We start from the raw sequence: 24,989 nt of genomic DNA on the forward strand, positions 1-24,989 counted from the left end.
GAAATCTTAAGAAACTTAGTGCAACCCTGTTTCAGTATAATTTTCCATAGTTAGAATCAATAAAATATACTCAAAAGTGGAAAATTAAGATGGACATGGTGGCGCAAACTGTAATCCCAGTGGCTTGGGAAGCTGACGCAGGAGGATCTCAAGTTCAAAGTCAGCCTCAGCAAAAGTGAGGCATTAAGCAACCCAGTGAGACTCTGTCTCTAAATAAAATACAAAACAGGGCTGGGGATGTGGCTCAGTGGTTGAGTCCTCCTGAGTTCAATCCCCGATACCAAAAACAAAACAAAACAAAAAAAGTAAGAAATTATGGAAGTTCCAGTACAAGTTTACTATCTGATTAAATGGAGCCACCTAGGATACACTTTAAAAAAAAAACACAGATTTAAGATTTAAAATAAGTTGTCTCTGATGAGAGGGAAATGAAAAATAGGGGTGAAATGGAAATGTCTGCTTTTGTACTAAACAATTAAAAAAAAAAGGGAAGGAGGTGAATAGTATATACTTATAACAACTGTGAAAGCTAAGCTCACCTGCAGAAACTGTGTGAACTCTGTGTAGTTAAGATGCTTCTTCCGATTATGCCCAAAATGCAGTCGGATAAACTCACAGTCCCAGTTAAAAGGGATATGATGATGAATAATAGTCTGTCCAAAAATTTCCTTGACATTTTCTTAAAAGGGAAAACAAAAATAAATCAATTATACTTTGAATAAGTAGTTTAACCCACTGCAATGTTCCTACAGAAAAAAATTAAGAAGTCAATATCATCTGCTTCTATTAAGATTAACTGCAAAAATTTTTTTGTGCCCAGAAATCCATGCACAGGAACACAATTGATACAAAATATAATTTTACACTTAAGATTGTGTACCATTACATATAAGGCCATGAGATTCTTAATTTCTCTTGATTTAATTTTAATTAAGAAGTGATTTATATCTTGTACTATAAATGACTGCTACTTTACATTCCAGTATAAAATCAATAGTGTTTTCCCGGTTCCTCAAGGAGTCAAATTAAGCCCTTTATCAGAAGCATGAATACCTAAATTACAGTATAATGCAATATTTGTCATACTAAGTATGGTTTGATTGAGGCTTGATTATTACATTCACACTAGCCTGAATATGTCTATTGAAGATAGGTATAAGAAATACTACCAAAAGCATATCATTAGCTCAGCAGCAAGCACCTTATTAAAAGCTTCTGATATTGTCAAAAATATGGTCTTGACACAAAGCTTCAAAATCCCCATAAAATCCATGATTATTAGTCTGCACTATTAAAATATTTTAAGTGAAATTAGTGATTCACTTTTAAATAAAGCTCCAAACACAGTACACTAACTTTTAGATAGGAACCAGTCACGCTGTGTAATATACAACCAAAACTCTCTGGCAGCTTGTCTTCATGCACTAGCAATGTCATTCACTTTCTTACACAATTTTACATTTACTGTAAAAGTCAATCCACAAATGACTGGTACTTTAACAAGCATAGACTGGATAGACTAATTTAGAAGCTCATGCCAGAAAAAAAAAAAAAAACAAAAAACAAAAAACAAAACTCATTAACAAAGTTAAGAAAGCAGGAAGCCTATTTTACTGATGTCTTAAGAGCAAAATTATTTTCAAATGTCAATTTTATTAGTGAAATGGTTTTACCATAATAGCTATCAATTATACTAGAGAATTAGTAAATACAAGTTTAATGTTTTATAATCTCCTCCAATTTTGCTATTTTTCCTAATTTTTGCAAATTCTTTGGATAAGATACTGATCTCAGACTGTAAATGATTGAATGGATTCCCTTTGTTTTATACACCCTTTTTTCTTAATAACAGCATTATAACTGGGGTAGGAGAGTGTAAAAATTCTAAGCTGGAAATCCTACCAGTCTGGACCCAATGTAACAGCTCTGAGTAGATTACAGCAATCAGCAAAGTTGGAAGAAGGCATTGGATGTCACTGGGGAGATGGGATTCTCATTTTTTCTTTCAAATGGAATGCAGGATTCATTTCTTGCCTAAGTAGCAACAGTATTTCAGAGTTTTCAAATCATGTCAAGTATTTTCACCTTAAACACAAATGAAATGCTATATGGGCTTTTGTTCCTAAAAAGCAAAGAAATCATAGCAATTCATGGGATCTAGGTTTCTAACCAACACAAAAAATTATCATTAAAACTACACGAAACATAATATTGCAAAATATGCTAAACTTTATAAGATAATTAAAATAATAAGAGTCGGAAAAATATTTGACCAAAAATTTTAATGGAAGATCAGCAAATATTTTTAAAATCCCAATTTAATTAATTAGCTGCTTCTATCCCCAAATCAAATAATGTAATTGCTTATTTTTAAGACCTAACAAAAGAAGTGTTCAACTAAAAAAAAATTTAAATTAATTGAAAATTGAATAGAATAACTTAAATTTATTTAATCAAGATTAGTTATAGATAAGTATGATGGCACAGGCTTGTAATCCCGGTTATTTCGGAGGTGAAAGTTAGATGATCAAAAGTTTAAGGACAGCCTGGGCAATTTAATGAGACCCTGTCTTAAAATAAAAAATAGAAAAGGCTGGGGATGTTGCTCTGTGGTAGAATGTCCCTGTTTTAATCCCAAGTTACCATCAGGGACAGGAAATAGATTATTAAAGAGAATAAGTTATTTCATGGTAACAAATTTTTTAAAGGTCACAACTCCCAAAATCTAATTATTTGATAAGAAATATATGTATTGCTCCCTTGATAATTTTTATGCAAGGGAGGATAAAACTGAATCCCTTTTATGATGAGAAAATATCAGAATCTAAATTGAAAAATATTCAAAATCCTTCAAACTAGGAAAACTTACCTAGAAAATTTTTCCTATTACAAAAAAATTTTTTGATAAATTAATTTGCCATGTATAATTTATATCTGGAAAACAGCTCTATAAAATAGTTTTAACTGGAAATCCTATTTTACAAATTTCCTAGTAATCTCTAAATAAGATATATAATATTTTTGAAACAATTAAAATAATGGCCTAAATTACTCATAGCAATCTCTTCATTACAGAAGCATCATTTTCCATGTTATTTGTTTGGACATTTCCTACTTCTCCCAAAGTGATCTCTTGACAGCTTTGTATATGATTTTATTATGACCATTATTATATGCTATGGTTTATTAACCACTCCCCAGATACTTTTAATTATTTTATAGTCATATCACAGGCTTCAACTGTAGTTAGTAAGACTAATAAAATTTTAAATCTACTTTGTTACCTCTTAAGATGCATTCTACTTCTCTTTTATAATTATTTATACTACCAATTGACTGAAGCCGATTTAGAAATGTCACAGAAGTCATCAGTACAACTATTGTTTTAAAGTCCAATTCATAATCACCACTTTTTTAAAAAAAAAAACTGGGATATGCTTATTAAAAAGTTATATAAAAGCTCCAGAATCGGAAAGCTTATACTTGTGTGAGGCAATAAGTCAAATAGCTGATGTTATTATCTTACTTGATTTATCACCAATAATTTCAAAAATATCCACAACATCTAACTGGAACTGCATAGCAAGTTTCCCACCCAAAGAGAATCCCGTCTTTCCAGTGGCAAACAAGGATCTTTAGCTGTAAATAGCACTCCTTTAGAGTGTTATTTCAGTAGCCACAGTTCTAAACTGTGAAAGGGATATAAGAGTCATATCTACTGGCAGCAAGATGAAAGGGATATGAGTCATATCTACTGGCAGCAAGATAACCATCTAGTATTTTATACCAGGTTGGCATTGCTAAGAGAAATAGGAATCCATTCCTTTTCTGACATCTAGAAAACAAGAGACCACTTTTTCACTTCCTGCAGAGAATGGGCTTACAAAAGGGATTGTTTGATAATTCCATTGAAAAGGGAATTAGGGCCAGATACAAAAATAGCTTGTCATTAATGTTCTCTTTGCTCAAAGGAGAGGAGCACAATGATTTGTCAGGAAGGCAGGTAATGGTGACAACTGTGATTAAATAAAAATGTTCACAGATGTATATAACATTAGTCAGTTTAGCTGTATCAGTAACTTATAATGATTGGACTAGATGAAATACACATTGAAGCATATATATTTATGTAAATATGTCTTAACAGAGGTTTCAATTTCCCCAGTAGCCCACACTGTGTCTCCCCATCTCATCCACCCTCATCCCTCCCCTGGTTCTTATGGGAGCTTCCTACTGGTCTTGTTCACCTTTCTGCAGTACAAAATTACCTCTGACCGGGGCTGGCACTCTTCTCCAAGACTGCCACCATGCCTGTTCCATGAATGAGCCTGGAAGGAGCTGCTGTACCAACGGTGTGGCCAGAGAACTCCTCCTGTAGGTATACAAGCCATCAGCCCTGTGACACAGCCCACCTACCATCAGCCCAACTTGATATCCTGATTCCAGGATTCCAGCCCAGCAGGAGCCACTGCTTCCAACTTATAGACTTGAGACCAAATATTCTGATTGTGAGAGGGGAAAATTCCTCAATAACTGAGTTTCACCAGCATAGTTCTTTAAGTGAAGTCAGAGAAGCTTTTAGGACACTCATCGTGTACAGTGAATATCCTTGTGTATAAGTGAACAAACACAATGGTGAGACTTGTGGAAGTGAAGAATTTCTGGGTGAAGGAAAATTTGTGGAAAAGAGTAGGAACAACTAAGTGGCCAAAAAAGAAAATAAAGGAAAACAAAGAACAACAACAGAAAGACCAACAGGAAACTTGTAGAGGAAGTCCTAACCAACATAGCATATAGACTCAGTCCCAGACTGCAGGGTTCTACTCCCAGGTATGCCATTAGTGTCCTAGGTGAGCCCCCCTGTTTCTGTGAGGGAAAAGTATTTCTATTAGCTCTTTACCTACCTCCAGAAGGGAATACTGTATGATCAGTCAATAAAGTAGTCTCTCTGCCAAAAATATGTAAAGATCCATTTCTCAGGAAAGATAAATTCACATTTAAAGAACATCTATGATTACAGAAGCTAGCTGTTTCAACAGTCTACCATCAAATAGCATAAAAAAAAAAAAAAAACACTGGGTCCTTTTTTTAACCTCAAACTCTAAATCTACTCCAGTATCCTTGAGTATTTTTTAAAAGGATCTTGTGATGTCTGAAAATGATATGAAGCAAAGAATCTCAAAAATTCTTCCTGATTTAATTGAACACTTAGGTGAAGCTCTACTTCATTCCAAATTATAGATTAGCCGTCTGTCACCTTTAGAATTTCATATTTTTCCATGCCTATGTCTGTTTCCATGGAGAAAGAGTACAATATTTTTCATATCTATACTTCTATCTCCTAATCCTTTAAATTAAAGCAGTGGTTATGCCTAAACCACTCCAATATATTCTCCCTTTAGGGAAAAAGAAGCACAAATGGAACATATTTTAATTTGCTATACATTCTGATAGCCCACACAGTACTAAATTAAAAGGTATCCCTGCTTTTTGAGGGTTGTATTAGTCAGGGGGTGAGGATATACCCTTAGAAAAGATCACTTTTAAGAGTTCCCATTCCTAAGCAAACACTTTGGGTAACAATGATGATGAGTGTTTAATAGAGAACTCAGAACACATAATACATATCATACTCATTGATGAGTTAATAAGCTTCTTTTTGCTGTTTGTTTTTTTTAACAATTATTCTTTCTTAAAGCAACAGACGTTTTCTTTTAATTTTGGACAAATGCATGGTAGCTATTGACAAAAAAATGTAGTATAACCACTTAACTAGGTGACCTCAACCTAATGATATCAGGTATGCTATTCAGTGAATGATAGGAAGATCAAGGCAAATTTGCACTGCACCCAGCACACACCAGTCATGCAACGGCCTCTACAAGGCTCATGCCACCTGGCAGTAACAGATACACAAGCCATTAAGTAATTACCTACAGCATGCATTAGAAGTTTTATTAAAAGAACATCAAAGAGGAAACAACTAATAGTTTATTTTCTCTTAAAAAAAAAAAAAAACCTCCAGAACCCTTTTTCTGAGCTTTCATTTTCTGAAATGCATCACCAAGACCCCAGCATAAAATCCACTCTCCCAGAATGAAAGTACCTCAAACAAATAAAACTTGTCTAGCACTCAAGTAAATAAATGTTGTTCAATATTGCCATTTGTATAAATACTTGCAAAGATACACAACATAGTTTAAGTATATAACTTGATGTGTATAAAAACTATATCTAAAAAAACAAAAGCATAGATGAGAACAATATATACATGTACACAGAAAACATTAACATTATCATTGCAGTCCACAAGAGATACTGATGGCATAATAGTTTTCCCCACATTATTGTGCCTGGAATCCAATATTCTCTCCTAACTTTCTTCCCTTAGGTACACCAAAGAAAACTATAAATAGCTCCAAATTAGAAAACATAGGCCATTTGTTGGAAAGGATTTAACTCCAGTTAGAATGAATCTAAATTTTCCTTTTACCTAAACATATATCTACAAATATATTAGCACAATTCAATATATTAAGTGGGTACAAACATAAAAACTGACCTTCATCACAGATCCAAAATCCTATAAAATAAACTGCAAGTTAATTATTTCCTTATGCAGAAATTCTGTAGTCTTGAATACAGCCTGAAATAAGTGGGGTCTTAGAAATCTTGTTAAAATGGCATTTGCTATAAGTAACCGTTTCAATGATTATCTTCTTTTATTAAAGTACAAAATTAGTCTTCTCTCCTTTATTATAATTCCTTTCAATTTAGCTAAAAATATTTTGTTCCAAAATGAGGCTAAGGATATAACTCAGTGTTAGAGAGCTTGCCAGCATGTATAAGGCCCTGGGTTCAAATCTAAACACTGTGGAAAAAAAAATCATTTTTTAAAAAGTGTCTAACAACAGATCCTCAAAAATGTGGAGACAAGACAGGAAAGGGAAATGGTCAAAGTCCCTAAGAAATAGGTGACCACCGTCAAGAAAGCCATATAGCTGGCCTACCCCAAGAACAATGTCAAAAGTGGGTATAACTTTTTCTTCTTCCATAATAATCCTGTCTCTAGATTATGGAGCAGAAAAATGAAAGCAAGATTCTAGAGGGTTCAAATGTTCTTCAGTCCATACCAGGTGCAAAAAAACTAAACCAATTTACTTTGTTTTAATTCTATTTCTTGAAATCCTAACTCAGAAATCATAGTCTAAAAGAAAAATTTAAAAAACTATAAAAGAACAAATTTGGGATTTAATAAGTAAAAGCTTTTATTTGCAAGAAATAAAGTGTACATGAACCACTCAGCTACTTCCAACACTCATTTTAATCTACTAATCAACAATGGTATGGGTCTCTGTTGTTGGTTTGTTGGGTAAAGTGACTTGAGTGATTTATTTTTAAAAATAGAAGCTGGGAAAAGCAATCAATTGGAGGTGACATGATACCGAGGTAGAGGGACAAAATGAATCAGAATTTGGTTTTAAGAAATCTAAGTCTTAATGCACACAGAATAGAAGCACAGGTATGCTGTCACCAACACAGACATTTGAATCAAATTATTTCCCAAGCTTTTCTGTACCACATTTGGAAGTGAGACATATGAGCATGTGTGATACTTACTGAAAATAGAAAATGCAGCAATTATTAGTAGTACAGGGTTGACACTGATTGATGAGATGATATTGGTTTTGTGCTTTAAACTATAGAATCTGGGTGCTTACATGGAAAGTCAACATTCTTTAGAAGGCAAAATGGCGAGAGCTTGCTCCAAAGCAAGGAGAATGCCAAAATACATGCAGAAATTTAAAGAGCTTTGCATAGTATTTATTGAGGAAAGTCTTCTCATATAAAGCACAATTGGACAATGGGCAGAGGAAGAAAAACAGTCGAGGCCAAGCTGGAAAATGTGTTCACCAAAGTTACAGCCAAGGTGCCACTGGTTTTTCCAATATTTTCTCTCGGTCTTACCATTGCTGTGATAATTCTTCCTTCAGGTTTAAGTAAAGGATGTGTTTTATAACTCAAACATCACAATGAATAAACATTGAGTTTTGTGGCTCAGGGAAAGCCTTATTTTCAAGGGTTTCTCCACAAATATTCATGCTAATTCATATCATAAAAAGATGAATCAAGTTCATCAATTTCAGTTCTGCAAGAGGAAAAAGTTCTGGAGATCTGTTTCACAGCAATGTGAACACACTAAACACTACTGAACTGTACACTCAATAATGGTTAAGATGGTAAATTTTATTTTTTGTTTTTTAACCACAACAAAATACTTTCAAATATTAAAATAATAATAATAAGAGGGCAGTTCAACATCCTTGAACATGCTACACTAGTTTTACTGAAAAGCCTGTTACAGGAAAAATTAGCCAATACTTTCACTAAGCATAAACTAATTTCTACAAATAAGTACCTTTAAAAACTAATGCAGACTACATATAAAAATCCTAGTTTGCATACTTGTAAGGCATCGACAATGTGTTAGATTGTGTCTACCAAAGAACTTAAGTCGATTTCTATATCCAAGTCAGATAGTTATTTTAATATTATAGCCCTGTCTCCTAAAACCAAAACTCTAAAACAGAAGGTTCAGAGAATACTAATTAATTTTATCTTAACTTCCTCCTTTAGTTTCATTGTTGGTGTTAAAAATGGCATAGTAGCAATTTTCCAAAGTTGCTACAGAGAAGGTTTAAATTCCCTATCCAAAAATCCCATAAAGAATGAGAAGGTTGCTCCAGTCTACTTTATAAAGAATTTTGCCCAGGCTGGTCCAGTACAAGAAAATTTTACACCACTTATTTTAGGAATTCGAAAGTGTCAGTGACCTAATAAGCTGAACCAACAGCATTCCTAGATTCCTTAATTTTTGAAGTAGTCTAACAATTTGAAGAAAATAAAACCACTTTTATCTTTGTAAAACTCTTAGGAAATTAATACTTCTCTTATTGACTAGGTTCTAAATAAGCATAAATCTATAATCAGTTATTAGATTTAGCAATTAAAGATTGGACCAACATCATAACTTTACTTATTATAATCTTTTTTTTCCCTTACCAAATGTCACCTCTCCACTTCCACTCTTGTCAAACAATTGGAAAGCCACTATGAACATGGAATCTGGAGCACATAAAACAGATTCAAATGCCAAAAACTCTTGATAGGAGATCAACCTGGAACAAATATAAAATGTTACTGGCTAGTAAAGAAAGGGAAAATATCAGGCAAATTAATTAATCTGCCTTTACTTTATGAACTGTAGCTCAGAGTAACCAAATAACTAATGAAGGGTGTGTATATTCCAGGGAGGAATGGAATATTATCCTTTTGTAAGGCCCTAACAAATTAACGAACTAATCAACAGATACTACCATCACATAAGGAGAGAAAGCCACACCAAAAATAATTAAATCTGAAAGTGATCAAGTCTCTAGATCATAATTTTTCAATCTCAGCACTGCTGACATTTCAAGCTGGATAATTTTTTTGCTCTTGTTGGTCTCCTGTGCATTGTAGCTATTTACATGCTATAAAACATGGAGGAGAGAGGAGCAAAGCACAAAAGAACATGATATTGACTACTCTTAAACCAGCTTTTTCCTCATACTTAACCAAATAACTAAAACTTGTCTGAATGAGTTCTACTCATTCACTTGATTTTACTTCTTCATGGGTGATTATAAGTAATATTATGTATTATCATTTCAAATGACACACCTATACAATTCATCATCAAAAGTACAAAAGAATCAAGGAACATAGCTCATATGTGGGGAAAATGTACCAATTGGCCAGGCATGGTGGTATATGCTTGTAATCAGTGGCTTGGAAGACTGAGGCAAGAAGATTGCAAGTTCAAAGCCAGCCTCAGCAAAAGCAAGGTGCTAATAAGCAACTCAGTGAGACTCTGTCTCTGCATAAAATACAAAATAGGGCTGGAGATGTGGCTCAGTACTCCTGAATTGAATCCCCAGTACCCCCCATCCCCCACAAAAAAGTACCAATTGAACAATTTTAATCTTTCCTCACTGCCCTGGGTAATAGAGAAAGAGGGAGAAAAAAGAATATCTATTTTTACAAATGATTATAAGAAAAAGGGACTAAAAATTAGGAGAACTAATTTTGTGTTATTGGGAAAGTCAATCTCTTTGGGCCTTATTTTCCTCTATGTGTTAAATGAGGAAAGATCGACTTATTTGAATGAGTCAAACACCGAAGCTTTTGATTCTATTGAATTAAAATTATTTTTAAAAGACTTAATAATGATACTAAGGTTTTTGAAGTCATAGACCTTTATGAAAATCTAAGATTCTTCCCAGAAAACTGTAGATATGAATCCACTCATACTTTATTATATTTCAGGAACTTCAGGAATCTCTGGAGAAGACTTATGAAGAGACAACTAAGAACCTATGTGTTTCTAGAAAACTCCACCTTTGCTTCTAGAAATAATTCACATTTCATACAGTCATTTATAATTTTTATAACCTAACTCTGAGTCAGGTTTCCTACACAATTCCTGTCTGATTCCAAAGATTTGGGAGGAAGAGATTAAGAAATTTTAAAAATTGAAATAGAACTGTTTTTTAAAAATATTTTTTAGTCGTACACAAAAAAATACTTTTATTTATTTTTATGTGGTGCTGAGGATTGAACCCAGTGTCTCACACATCCCAGGCAAGCCCTCTGCCACTGAACCACAACACCTGCCCACAAATTTATTATTATTTTTTTTTAACTAAAACAAGTATTTTAAAAAGTGAACTCTGGGGCTAGAGATATAGCTCAGTTGGTAGAGTACTTGCCTCTCATGCACAAGGCCCTGGATTCAATCCCCAGCACCAAAAAAAAAAAAAAAAAGAAGAAGTAGTAGTAAACTCTGGTAATCCCAGCAGCTCAGGAGGCTGAGACAAGAGGATCACAGGTTCAAAGTCAGTAACTTGGCAAGGCTGTAAGAAACCTAGTAAGACCTTGTCTCTAAATAAAAAATAAAAAGGGCTGAGGATGTGGCTCAGTTGTTAAGCCCTTGGGTTCAATCCCAGTACCCTCCTCCCAAAAAAGTAAACTCTGCTCAACATTATTTTAGATTTTGCCACTAGACAAAACACATTACTGATCTGTTTTGTTCTGGCAACTTTAGCCCTTGCCCTTGATTACACTTGGCCACATTAAAAAAATCCTACTTTAATAATGCAGCTTGACCTACAAAACCTCATGCTTTAGATAAGATACCCTATTGAAATGGACAAGAGTAGATGGTCACAAAAGAAAGCAACCGAAAAGATATGGATATTTAAAAGCAGACTTCAGATCAAATTAATAATGCATTGATATTTTCTAAAAGAACTTAATGTATATGTAAACTTTAATATTCTGAAGGAATTCTAATTAAAAATAAATTTTCATAGGTGTTACTGTCTAATCACTATTGAGACTCTAATTAAATGATCCAGTGACTTACGTGATTTGACATTTTTAGAGACTAGACAATACTATACATGTTCCCTGATACCTGATATTTATAATGATTCAAAAATCTTTCCCATTCATAAAATACGCATTTGACAAACATTTGTTGAACATAATAAATTTCATGCACTGTGCTAGGTTCTATGGGACAATAAAAATGAATACAATGTTAGTCCTGTACTCAACCTTTATTTACTTTAGCCCTCTCAATAGTCACCTAACCAGATTTCACTGTGTGCAAGTCTTGTCCCACTCCAACCTGCCATTTTTCTAAATGGATTGCGGCTCACTGGTAAGGCGCTCACATTGTATGTGCAAGGCCCTGGATTCGATCCTCAGCACCATATAAAAATAAATAAACAAAATAAAGAAATTGTGCCCAACTATAACTAAAAAATAATAATAATAATAATAATAATATTTTCTTAGTTGTTGAAAGACCTTTATTTCATTTATTTATATGTGGTACTGAGAATCAAACCCAGTGCCTCATATATGCTAGGCAAGCACAGTATCACTGAGCTACAACCCCAGGCCCAATGGTAATAATTTTTAAAGACTCCTTGCTGCCCAGTTTTTCAGTGTTTTTCACACAAGCACCTCTACAGGTAGAAAAGCAAGCCTGGATGCTTGGAAGTCTGAGGCTGTAGCTTGAAACTGCCATAGTAAGCAAATATTTTCTTTATATAATTCATACAAATATTGCCTTTGCCCAGTACTATATGGAGAATATGATTTTAGTATATGATTTTAATAAAAATAATGGTGACTTTCCCCCCTTGAGTTAAATAAGCTGACACTCTAATAAGATGACTTCATATCCATATGCTTACCAAGCAAAAGTATCTCCAAGACTAAGAGTCACAAGCTTGCAGGATATAGTCAAATTCAGCACACAAGGTCCCCAACTCCACTTCAACAATAAAAAGCAATGCCACAACTGCACTGGAGTGGAACACAATCCTGCCCACACTGCTGCTCATACACAGGCACACACCCTCCATGTTTCATGCCACTCATGCTCCCTTACCTGAAATTCTTCTCCCTATTTGTCCAACTACCAGCAAGCTTGTATTCATTTTGACAAATTTTACTCAAATATCGCCTCTTTCATGATTCTGACTTGACCCCAAAACAGTTAGCCATGTTTTCTTGGGTACCTTCTATATGTTCCATATACATCTATTAGAGTGTCTTATTCCAGAGTATTGCTTTATTTTTCTTTGCTTGGTCATCTTCATTCCTACTAGGTTACAAGCTTCTTAAGGTCAGAACTTCATTTTATTTGTTTGTTTTTAATAAGATTCAATAGTGCCTGACAAATGATGGTTGTTAACACAATATTTGCCAAGTAAACAAATAGACAAATTAATAAATTTGTCTAAACTCTTCTTTGGTTTGTTTTTCACAGCACTTATAATCTCATAACATACTATCATTTTTAAAATTTTGTTTATCTCCTTTCTGTGGTTTATTCACTGATAAGTTCTAGCACAAAGAACAGTGCCTGAAGTAACTGCAGGCACTCATTATTTATTGAATGAATGGATGTCAGAAATTAAACCTAATTGCCCAGAACCCATCCTACTCAGACTATTATAAAACATACTATTCCCATATAATTTTTTCAAAAAGAAAGAAATTCCAATATCTTTCATAATGGCAGTAAATAATGCTATTTTTTATAAACTTCAAAGAAAGATATGGGTTTACTAATATTAAAATTCTAAATATTCATAAGTAACATTTTTGTTTTTAAAAACTTTTAATAACATATTTCAGAACATTAATTTTTCAAAAATATATAAAAATTCTCACCCATCCTTGGTTTGATCAGCTACTCCTGCCAAGAGCTGCACAATCTTTGGGTTGCTATTTGGATCATTATACAGTCCAAGATAGCGCTGGACAAAATCTTCTGGGGTCATGTAATGTTCTCCATCGACCTCAGTACTGGCATACTAAAACATAAATAAATAAAGCATATTGAAAAGTTAAAATTTGACTAATAAGTTAAAATTAATCATTATCATTTTATAGCCATCAAATGTTTTATGAAAAGGTAAATTAAAGGCCAGTATTAAAATAAGAGCCAGGCACTGTGGCACACACCTGTAATCCCAGAGGCTCAGGAGGCTGAGGCAGGAGGATTACAAGTTCAAAGCCAGCCTTAGCAACTTATCAAGGCTCTAAGCAACTTAGCAAGACCCTGTTTCTAAATAAAATATAAAAACAGGCTGAGGGGGCTGGGGCTGTAGTACAGTGACAGAGCGCTTGCCTAGCATGTATGAGGTTCTGGGTTTAATCCTTAGCATCACATAAAAATAAAACAGAACCTTAGCATCACATAAAAATAAAACAAACAAAATAAAGGCATTCTGTCCATCTACAACTACAAAAAAAATTTTTAAAAAACAAAAAACAAATGGGCTGGGGAAATCACTCATTGGTTAAGTATTCCTGGGTTCTACCCCTGGTACCAAAGAAAAGAAAATAAGAATAATGAACATAGAATTTTTCTCTGGATAGTGAAAATGAAACACCCAGAGACTAGTTTAAGAACACTGTAAGCCAGGCACAATGGCACAACAACTCTGGAGGCTAAGGCAGGAGGATTGCAAGTTCAAGACCAACCTCAGCAACTTAGCAAGACCTGACAACTTAGCGAGACCCTGTCTCAAAATAAAATATTTAAAAAGGACTGGGGATGCAGCTGTGACTTAATATTTAAGTCCCTGGGTTCAATCCCCAGTACCATAGGGGGTCGAGGGAGAACAACATGAAATACTGACAACATGCTATAACATGGATGAACCTTGAAAATATTCTAAATTAATGAACCAGACACAAAAGGCACATATTACTGGATCCAATCTATTTGAAATGTCCACAATGGGCAAATCCACACAATCAGAAAGAAAGAGTGGTTGCCAGGACTGGGAGAAAGAGAAAATGGGAGTTAACTGCTTAAGGGAGATGGGGTCGCTCTTTGGGTCACATGTTATAAATGTACTAAAAAAAATTAAATTATATATTTTAAATGCAACAAAAGGGAATTTTATGTTAAATGAATATTTTGTCTTAATATATAAGCTTGGTTCAGTGGCACACCTATAATCACAGCAACTCAGGCAGCTGAGGCTGGAGGATCACAAGTTTGAGGCCAGCTTTGGCAACTTGGCAAGACTCTGTCTCAAAATAAAATTCTAAAAATGGGCTAGGGATATAACTCAATGGTAGAGTGCCTGACTAGCATACATAAGGCCTTGGGTTCCATCCCCAGTACTGGGTTGGGGGAGGGAGTGTGAGTGTAAGTAATATAAGAGATATCAGAAAGACTAAAAAAAGCGAATGAGAAGCCAGGACCCAAAAGGGAGAAAATAATATCTACTGTCTATAAGAGTGGGAGGAAGGCTGGGGATGTGGCTCAAGCGGTGGCATGCTCGCCTGGCATGCGTGCGGCCCGGGTTCAATCCTCAGCACCACATACAAAGAAAGATGTTGTGTCCGCCGAAAACTTAAAAAAAATACATATATTAAAAAAAAAAAAAGAGTGGGAGGAGAGGAAGGCATAACAAACCCTAGATGGGAACTGAATGAGAAAGGTCTAAGAAACAATATCTTCCATTTGTTCTAAATTTCAATAGTTGGGGGGAAAAAGAAACAAATTAAAAATTCTACCTTTTATGTAATTAGTTGGTTTTTTTTTTTTCTGATACTGGGGACTGAACCCAGGGGTGACTTTACCACTAAGCCATACCCACCCAGTCCTTTTTTATTTATTCATTTATTTTTTTTTTTTGAGAGAAGTTCTCATTAAGTTGCTAAAGCTAGCCATAGTCTCCCCAGTAGCTGGGAGTATAGGCATTCACCTCTGAACCTGACAATGATTTTTGTTTTGTTTTTTAATACCTGCCTATCAAAGAAACTTGTTATTATTTTAAAGGTACAATGTACTACGGCATGACAAACAACTAAAGCCCCCCTCTTTGAGTAGTAGCAGATTGATTTAGTTATTTCAGTCAACCAACAACACAGTAAGATCAAAAAATGTCCCAAAAGCAAAGGGAATTATAGGGCTCACTAAATGTCAAGCACAAAAAAATGAACAAAAATCTATACCAATGCCTACACGCTTTTTTAAAACATCAGAGGAGAACAACCCTAAAAGTTTAGGAGAGAAAACCAGGTCACATATAAAGAATCATGAATCAAGGGAATCATGCTCCTCAACAGCAACACCAGAAAGTTCTTTTTTTTTTTTTTTTTTTAATTTTTTTTTTTTAATATTTATTTTTTAGTTCTCGGCGGACACAACATCTTTGTTGGTATGTGGTGCTGAGGATCGAACCCGGGCCGCACGCATGCCAGGCGAGCGCGCTACCGCTTGAGCCACATCCCCAGCCCACCAGAAAGTTCTGACAGAAATTATTTCCAACCTAGAATTCTAAACTGACCCAAACTTTCAATCAAATATAAGGTTATGGCAAAAGTACTTTGAGGGACTAGGGATGCAGCTCAGTGGTAGAGTGTTTGCCTAACATGTATAAGGCCTTGGGATTCATACCCCAGCACCATCAAAAGCCAAAAAAAGAAAAAAAAAGTACTTTAAGATAACTATGTTCTCAGTATTTTGTTCCTACCTTTTCAGGAAGCTGTAGGAGGGTTGTTTTGTTTTGTTTTGTTTTTAAAGGAAATGATTTATAATCCCTACTACTCAGGAGGCTAAAGCAGGAAAATCACAAGTTTGAGGCCAGCCTTAGCAACTTAGGGAGACCCTATATCAAAAGTAAGGGTTGGGATGTAGTTAAGTGATAAAGTGTCTCCTGGATTCACTCCCTGTTACCAAAAAAAAAAAAAAAAAAAAGAGTAAACTAAATAAAAAGAAGATGTGGGACTCAGGAAACAGGTGATCCAACATTGGAAAGTGACCAAGGGAATCCCAGGACATCTTTGCTGCAGGCTACAGGCTTTTGGAGTTCCTAGTCCTGTCTAGGACAGATACAAAGATTCTAGGGGAAAAAAAAATCACTAGGGAAAGTGGAATGTTAGGTTATTTGGTTATAGGGAAAATAGCACTAAGAGGAGTATAAGTTTTTGTTAAAATATGACCTTCTAAGATCTGAGATCTACTTTTATCACCCTATTTAATATTACAACCCATCCCTGTATCTATGTACTCCCAACTCCCCAACTTACATTGCCCCTTTACCCCTTTAGCATCTGTCACCTTCTAACATACTATAGGTTTTACTTATTATATTTTACTGTACATTGCCCATCTAGAATGTGTCAGAAGGAAAAAATTCTTTGTCTAGTTTCTTTATTAATATATCCGAAGTACCAAAACTAATACCTGGCCCTCAGTAAATAACTGTAAAATTAATGAATGGGTAATAGGCATATAAATAACTAAGCACATGAAAAATGTGCTAACTTTTAACAATACAAAAGTATTTTTTGTACAAAAATAGGAAATATTATGCACAACTTGGCTCTAAATAAACAGAATAGTCATCATAATGTAAATACTAAATATTGATTTAATATAAATTAGAAATATACTGAGAGGCCAATTGTGGTAGCACACACTGGTAATCCCAGCATCTTCAGAGGCTGAGGCAGGAGGATCACAAGGTCAAAGACAACCTTAGCAACTTAACGAGGCCCTGTCTCAAAATAAAAAATAAAAAGAACTGGAGATATAGCTCAGTGGTTAAGCACCCCTGGGTTCAATCCCTGGTACAGAAAAAGGAATATACTGAAAGGAATGGAAAAAGAAAATGGGAGAAGTAGTAGTATAAGGAAACTAAGTCCTCAACTACTAGCAAAGAAAGTCAAAATTTTCTGGAAATATGAAGGACAATATCTAAATAGCTAATAGTTATAAGTGTTTGCTTCTGATAAGCTAGATGAAGGAAAAGGATCAAAGGAAAGGATTACCAGTTTGCTTTTTGGCTAGATATTCCAAATATCTATGAATCTAAATAAACAAAGCCATCTGCTCTTTCAACCAGAAGAGAATTAAATAAGAAATGTTTCCTTTGTCTTATTCTGAAAACAGAATAAGAGACTATCACAGGAAGTGCTATATCAACCTGCATGAGAAGTAGTCCAAGGTAGACGTTTTTTTTTAACAAGCTAACGCTATCCAAAACACTCAGGAGCCAGGGTGGTGTCACACACCTGTAATCCCAGCAACTTGGGAGGCTGAGGCAGGAGGATCACAAGTTCAAAGCCAGCCTCAACAATTTAGTGAGGCCCTAAGCAACTCAGTGAAACTCTGTCTCTAAAAAGAATACAAAAAAAGGGCTGGGAATGTGGCTCAGTGGTTAAGTGCCCCTGGGTTCAATCCCCTGTACCAAAAAAAAAAAAAAAAAAAGAAAAAAAAACTCAAGAAATATGACCTCAAATGAGTCCATTTCTTTCTATATGACTATAAAAGCCAATCCTTTAGCAATCTTGGTTCTAAACTTTGACTCTACTACTAACCTATTGTGAGTCCTTAGGAAACAAGAATATTTGTCTTCTCAGTCCTTTAGATATTTCACAAATCTATGTAATGAAATAATCCTTGATGGCTCAAAACAATAGGTATGCAAACACATGATAAAGAAAAACAAACTGTAAGATATTAATACTTATGAAGTCCACTGACACCTATCACTTGCTACTTCCTTCTCTCTTCACTATGTGACATAATTGGACACATTCTACCCAGATCACAAAGATCAGGCCAGAGTGAAAAAAGGCACGGTAGTTGGGGAGATAAGCACAAGTGGAAAGAGGGATCAACACAAAGAAATCTAAAAGTGGAATTTAAGGAGAACAACAAATCAACCACAACAAGATATTAGTATCAAAAACTAAACAATGCTATGAGAAATGTATTTATGGAAACCCAAAAGATTCTAAGAACAGTTGGGATGAGGAGTAGGGAGAGGAAAGGAAAAATAAAATTCAATTTCAAGCTGGTTATAGAGGCACATACCTATAATCTCAGCTACCAGAGATTGAGAGAAGAGTATAGCAAGTTCAAGGCCAGCCTGGGCAATTTAGTGAGACCCTGTCTCAAAATACAATAAAAATGGCTGGGGATGTAACTCAGTATTAAAGTATCCTTGGGTTAGAGTCCCAGTAAAACAAACACAAACACACACACACACACACACACACACACACACACACACACACACAGGAGTGTTCGCAAATCAAATGCAAAGGAAAAGATAGAATATTTCAAGCTAAAAAGAAACACAATGTAGCTAGTGGTAGAGCACTTGCCTAGCATCCAGCATACTCAAGGCCCTGATTTTGATTCCGGCACTGCCAAACAAAACAAAACAATCAATGTAAACATAGAAATTAAAAAAAAAAAAAAAAAAAAACACTTTTCTTCTTTTTTGTGGGGGAGGGGTTAGCTGAAGAAAAATGTTAATAAAGAGACTACAGATTGCAAGAGTTTAATACTTTCCTGCCTTATACTTTTTTTAAAAAAATAAAGTTTCTTTCCATCCTTAAGACAAAAAGAGAAAAAGAGAGAAAGAGTACAGGTTGAGCATCCCTTATCCTAAATGCCTGGGACCAGAAATATTTCAGAGTTCAGACTTTGTTGTTGTTGGATTTTGGAATACTTGCATATACATGAAATATTCTGGGGATGGACCTAAGTTGAAACACAAAATTCACTCATGTTTCACACATACCTTTATTATTTTTATTTTCATTTTTAAAGTTTTTGGCTTTATTATGATAAAATACACATAACACAAACTTTACCAGTTTAAGCCATTTCACACATACCTTTAAATACATGGTCTGAAGGTAAATTTTATACAGTATTTTTAGTGTGCCTTCATTTTTTACAGCAACCTGTCATATGAGGTAAGGTATGGATTTTTCCACTTGTATCATCATGTCTACTCAAAACTTGGATTTTGGAAGATTTCTGATTTTGAACTTTTATATTAGGAATGTTCACCCTATAAAAATGTGGGGAAAAAAATAAAAGGAAGGGCCAGGGTTGTGGCTCTGTGGTAGAGCGCTTGCCTAGCATGCGTGAGGCACTGGGTTCGATCCCTGGCACCACATAAAAAATAAAAAATAAAACAAAGATATTGTGTCCATCTACAACTAAAAAAAATATTTAAAAAATAAAAATAAAAGGAATTCACTAGATTTTTCTGTGGGGAAAAAAAAGGAATGTTCAACCTGTATTCAAAGATATGTAGCATAAGATAGAAAAAATAGTTTAAGAGCAAATAGTGGAAAACTTTAAATGCCAAACCAAGTAGCCTGAACTTTATTCTGTGAGCCATACTATGTCACTAGAAATTTTAGATGAGAAGAGAGAAATGATCTGACCTGTACTATCCCTGGCAACAATGTAAAATACAGGTAGAGAAGAGAGGAAATGGCTGGAACAAGGAGACCAAGTAGTAGCTATTGCAAAAATCCAGGTGAAAGAAGAGGCTGAGGTCAGAATCAAGACAGTTGAAGTGAAAGGGAAGAAATAACAGGTACTCTTCATCATTTCTAATGGCTTTTTACTTTATTTATTTGCAGTACTAGGAATTGAACCCAGAGGTACTCTATCACTGATCTACCTCCCCAGCCATTTTTATTTTATTTTACTTTTTCCTTTTTATTTTTTCAGTTTGGGATATGACCTCCCTAAGTTCCCAGCTGACCTTGAACTAGTGATGCTTCTGCCTGAGCCTCCCAAATCTCTGCAATTACAGGTGTATACTACTGATAGGCTATTTATTCTTTTAATAGTCTAGTATTTAAACCATTCAAAATTCAAAAGGTACAAAAGATATACAACAAAAAGCTGGAGTCGTAGCTCCTTGGTAGAGTGCTTTCCTAGCACATGTGAGACACTGGGTTCAATTCTCAGCGCCACATATAAATAAATAAATAAATAACTGGTATCATGTCCATCTACACCTAAAAATATTTTTTAAAAAGCCTTTCTTCCACCTCTATTTCCAGTCACTCAATTCCATATCCCAGAGACAATCAATTTTTATATTTCCTTCTATAGATGTTTTATGTATAAATGAGTATATTTATATATGTACATATATTTATATGTGTTCTACTATATTTTCACCCAAAGCTGTATATGAAATTCTTATCCATTTTTCTTTTCTAGTGATAGGCATGCCATTTATTTATATTATTGTGAACCTCTTGCTTTTTCTCAAATTCAGTATTTTTGAAAAACAATTTGACTATACATATGCACAAGCAAGCATACATCTGCATCACAAAAAAAATGCCCAAATTCTTTAACAAGAAATTCTGGGCCTGACTCCTATGAAACATTAAGAAAAAAAATCCTAAACAAAATAAAAATTAAGAAAACATTAGAGATGGAATTATGGTTACCTTTGTTCTCTCTTCACAAGTATTTCAATGTTGCTTTCTTTAATTAGCAAATGACAAAAGAGGGGGAGACTATGAGAACATTTCTTATTATTGACAAAAATTTGGGAATTAGTTATACATTCCTTTTTTAATATTTATCTTTTAGTTGTAGTTAGGGATCAAACCCAGGGGCTCACATATGCTAGGTGAGCGCTCTACCGCTGAGCCACAACCCCAGCCCTGTACATTCCTTTTTGTCACAGAGGTTTATTCTCTATTAACTGAATTTGATCTCCAGTACAACCATACTACCTACACAGAAAACACCCACACACAATGAAAGTGTACTGTAGTTATATAATCTCCAGGACTTCAGAACATTATTGACTTTAAAATATCAGGAAATAGAATAACCTTAGCACAAGACACCAAGGACACAGCAGCCAACAAAGAAAAATGCTTTGGTTGACATGAACTGAAACAGGTTGAGCCAGTGTCTAGTGTTATAAATGATACCAGAGAACCACTTTCCCTGAGGTATTCTGCCAGTGTTTTCCCGAAGTCTCCCAGTTTATTTTAACTTGATTTTTAACTGAAAGATAGAGTGTGTACCTCAGGAGGGGAAGGAAACTCATCTACAAGAGTCAGTAGTCAACTTCTACAGGAGACAATTAACTAATTAACTCATTAAATTAGTGACAATTACTTGGTAATGTCAGAAAGCCTGTTGCCTGAACAGACAGAACCAAAGAGGGAGTTTAGAACTAAGACTTCAATCCATCCACAATGCTAAAATATTTTAAATATTATGCTAACAGAGAAAAGCCAGTACCTCAAAAACTGATGACATGAGTGCAGTTGAGCAGAACACCTGCCTGCCATGTTCAAGGCCCTAGTATGATTCCCCCATATCACAATATATACATATATATGTACATACATACATACTTAGGGACTGGGGATGAAGCAGTGGTAGAATGCTTGAGGCTCTGGGTTCAAACATCAGCAAATTAAATAAAAGGGAAAAAATATTTAAAACAAAAGTGTTTTTAATAGTCTTTAAAAAATGACCCACTTATTTTAAACAACTTATTTTTAATGCTTCTTTTAATTGATTAATGTTTTAAACAGACTTTTTTTTAACATTTTTTTAAGAGAGAACTTTTAATATTTATTTTTAGCTATCGGCGGACACAACATCTTTGCTTTTATGTGGTGCTGAGAATCGAACCCAGGCCGCACACATGCCAGGCAAGCGCGCTACCGCTTGAGCCACATCCCCAGCCCCTTAAACAGACTTTTAAGAAAGTGAAAATAGCCTAGGGTAACACATAAGGCTAGAAATAAGCAAATATTAATGTAATGTCTTACTGAGACATCCTCTTTCTGCTAATTAAAATTATGTGAGTGTTTGTACTAAAAATGATTAACAGTTTCAATCAAAGTTTTGGGTCTCCCAGATTATGCTAAAGATTTCATTTATCAAGTAATTTAATAGTGCAACAATCTTTTCCATTTTGTTCCATCATTCCAAAGGATGAACTAAAATGATTAAATGAAATTATCAAATATTACATTCTGGGCTGGTGCTGTAGCTTAGTGGCAGAGTGCTTGCCTAACATGTGTGAGGCACTTAGCACCACATAAAAATAAAGTAAAGCCATTCTGTCCATCTACATCTACAATTTTTTTTTTTTTAAATATTATATCCTGGGGCTGGGGATGTGGCTCAAGCGGTAGCACGCTCTCCTGGCGTGCGTGCTGCCCGGGTTCGATCCTCAGCATCACATACAAACAAAGATGTTGTGTCCGCCAAAAACTAAAAGAAGAATAAATATTTTAAAATTCAATAAATAAATAAATAAATAAATAAATAAATATTATATCCTGGGCTGGGGTTGTGGCTCAGTGGTAGAGCTCTTGCCTGGCATGCATGAGGCACTGGATTCAATCCCCACCACCACATAAAAATAAATAAATAAAGATGTTGTGTCCATCTACAACTAAAAAATATTTTTAAAAAAATAGAAATAAATAAATAAAGGTATTGTGTCCATCTACAACTAAAAAAAAAAAATTAATTATCAGGGGCTGGGGTTATGGCTCAATGGTAGAGCACTCGCCTAGCATGTGCAGGACCCTGGGTTCGATCCTCAACACCACATAAAAATAAAATAAAGGTATTAAAAGTATATTAAGTATACTATATCCTAACTTCAGGTAACTGTAGAGTTAATCATTTGCCATTTCAAAGATGTCTCTTAAGCAGCTGTAAATCCTTCTTGGGCAAGAAGTCAAGGACACATGAAAGACATTGACAAGAAGTAGCTGACAGTATCTAAATAAAAATAGGTGATCTATTTTCTCATTTAAACTTTTCCAGACCCACTTGAAGTATATAAAATGCAAAAGTGCCTACACAACATTGATACTTCCAGAAACATTTAAATTGAAATTAATATTGTTCACATATACTTGAAAAAGTCTTGGCACTCTGAAGCTTGAGAAATAAAATGGATTTTATGAGAGATTAGAATCCTCATACATTTAATCAAAATTATTGTCTATAAAAAATGGCAGGGTTTCACATACAGATACATGTGATAATGACAGTGAATGATCTGCAGCTCCAAATCAGAAGATCATGCTGTGTAGAAATGTTTTGCCCATGAAGCCAACAGATCAAGGTATCAAGACTTCACCTGACTGGAGTAAACTGGATAGTGCTAACTCCCTTGCAGTTTACTGAATTTAACCTTAAATGACTTTTAGAATGTGGGCAAACTACATTACACGTAAGCAATATTAACTAGACCCTATGAAGAGCAATAATGTAGATCACTCTACATTTCAACTAAGAAATTAAAAAAAAGAAAAGATTAACTTAATTCAATGACTTGAATGAGTTGTTTTTTTTTTTTTAAAGTCCAAATGATACAAATTACCTGTTTAAATGAATTCAGTTCAAAACAGGTCCTTTGATATTTTATATTTCTAAAAGATATTCCAGAGTCTATAAAGGAAAATTCCAATGTGTTGTGAATAGAAAGCTGATTACTTTAAAAAAAAAATTAAACAGTGTATCAAGAACAAGGATTTTCAAGTATGTATACAAAAATTGAGGTACTATATCTAGAAACATTATTTTTTAAGCCAAAAATCTGATAAAATCAAATCTTTCACATTATTTTGCATTAAGGATAAAACTGTATGGTGGGCATTATGCCTGATACCAGGGCTGAAGATCATCAAAATACAGTTCATGTTGCCAACTAGCACAGAAATGATGGCATGATGCACACTGAAATCAGGGTTAGAAACTTGGATTCTAAATTCCTGTACCATTAACTCATTGAGAATTCTTGGACAAAATATGTGGCTTAGCCAGGTGCAGCAGCAGCAGCCTGTATTCCCAGCTACTTGGGATGCTGAGGCAGAAGGAAATCTTGAGCACAGAACTTCCATACCAGCCTGGGCAACATAGCAAAAACCCTGTCTCAACAAAACAAATACGACTTCTTTCGGTTTCTTCTCTAAGAAGGAATTACAAGCAAAATAGCTATCCTGTTGTGAGGGAAAAGAAGACCTTTGAAATGGTAAAACACATGTATAATTAAATAGTTACTGTAAAATGCTTAGATATAGAAAAGCATAGGATCAGTTTCCCTCCTTGCTTTTCCCAATAACTCCCACGAAGGCATTATTGTTCTTCCTTTTCATTTCTCTCCAAATCAAGGTTCCTAGGAGGTCAGCTTCCAGTATTTCTAGGCTTACCAGGAAATTGGTTGTAACTGGTCTATGCAGCTATCTCTGCTTATCCAACACGTGGTGGTAATATGAGTCAAAACAATTTCTCATGACTTCATTCCAACTGAAATGAACTGACATTTTCAGATCTTAACATCCTTTCAATTTCAGTAATTTGAACAACAATGTTTCAAAGTTCAGTAACTGTAGATATCACACAGAGCATTTCCTATATAGAAAAATGAATTATGTGAACAATGAAAGAGGATGATATGTGCCAAAGCAAGAGTTGAGCACATGAAGCTAATCCTCTTGCTATCCTTCACTATTACTGCTTGAACTTCCCACCTAAGCCAAATTTAGTCAGGAATGCATGACCTTTCACTACACAAGCA

The 24,989-nt window shown here is 34.6% G+C and overlaps 1 protein-coding gene across 1 annotated transcript in view; it reads right to left on the reverse strand.

Moving 5' to 3' along the window:
• Slc25a12 (solute carrier family 25 member 12) overlaps window positions 1–24,989 on the reverse strand; it is an 84,207-nt gene that overhangs the window by 43,794 nt on the left and 15,424 nt on the right. Inside the window, exons 3-5 of the mRNA XM_026389513.2 lie at window positions 13,294–13,436; window positions 9,064–9,179; window positions 540–679 (exon numbers count right to left, since the gene is read on the reverse strand). Coding sequence (XP_026245298.1) covers window positions 540–679; window positions 9,064–9,179; window positions 13,294–13,436 — 399 coding nt within the window. The remainder of the gene's footprint in view (window positions 1–539; window positions 680–9,063; window positions 9,180–13,293; window positions 13,437–24,989) is intronic.

This window comes from Urocitellus parryii, chromosome 1, assembly GCF_045843805.1.
Source record: "Urocitellus parryii isolate mUroPar1 chromosome 1, mUroPar1.hap1, whole genome shotgun sequence".
NCBI classification, from domain to species: domain Eukaryota; kingdom Metazoa; phylum Chordata; class Mammalia; order Rodentia; family Sciuridae; genus Urocitellus; species Urocitellus parryii.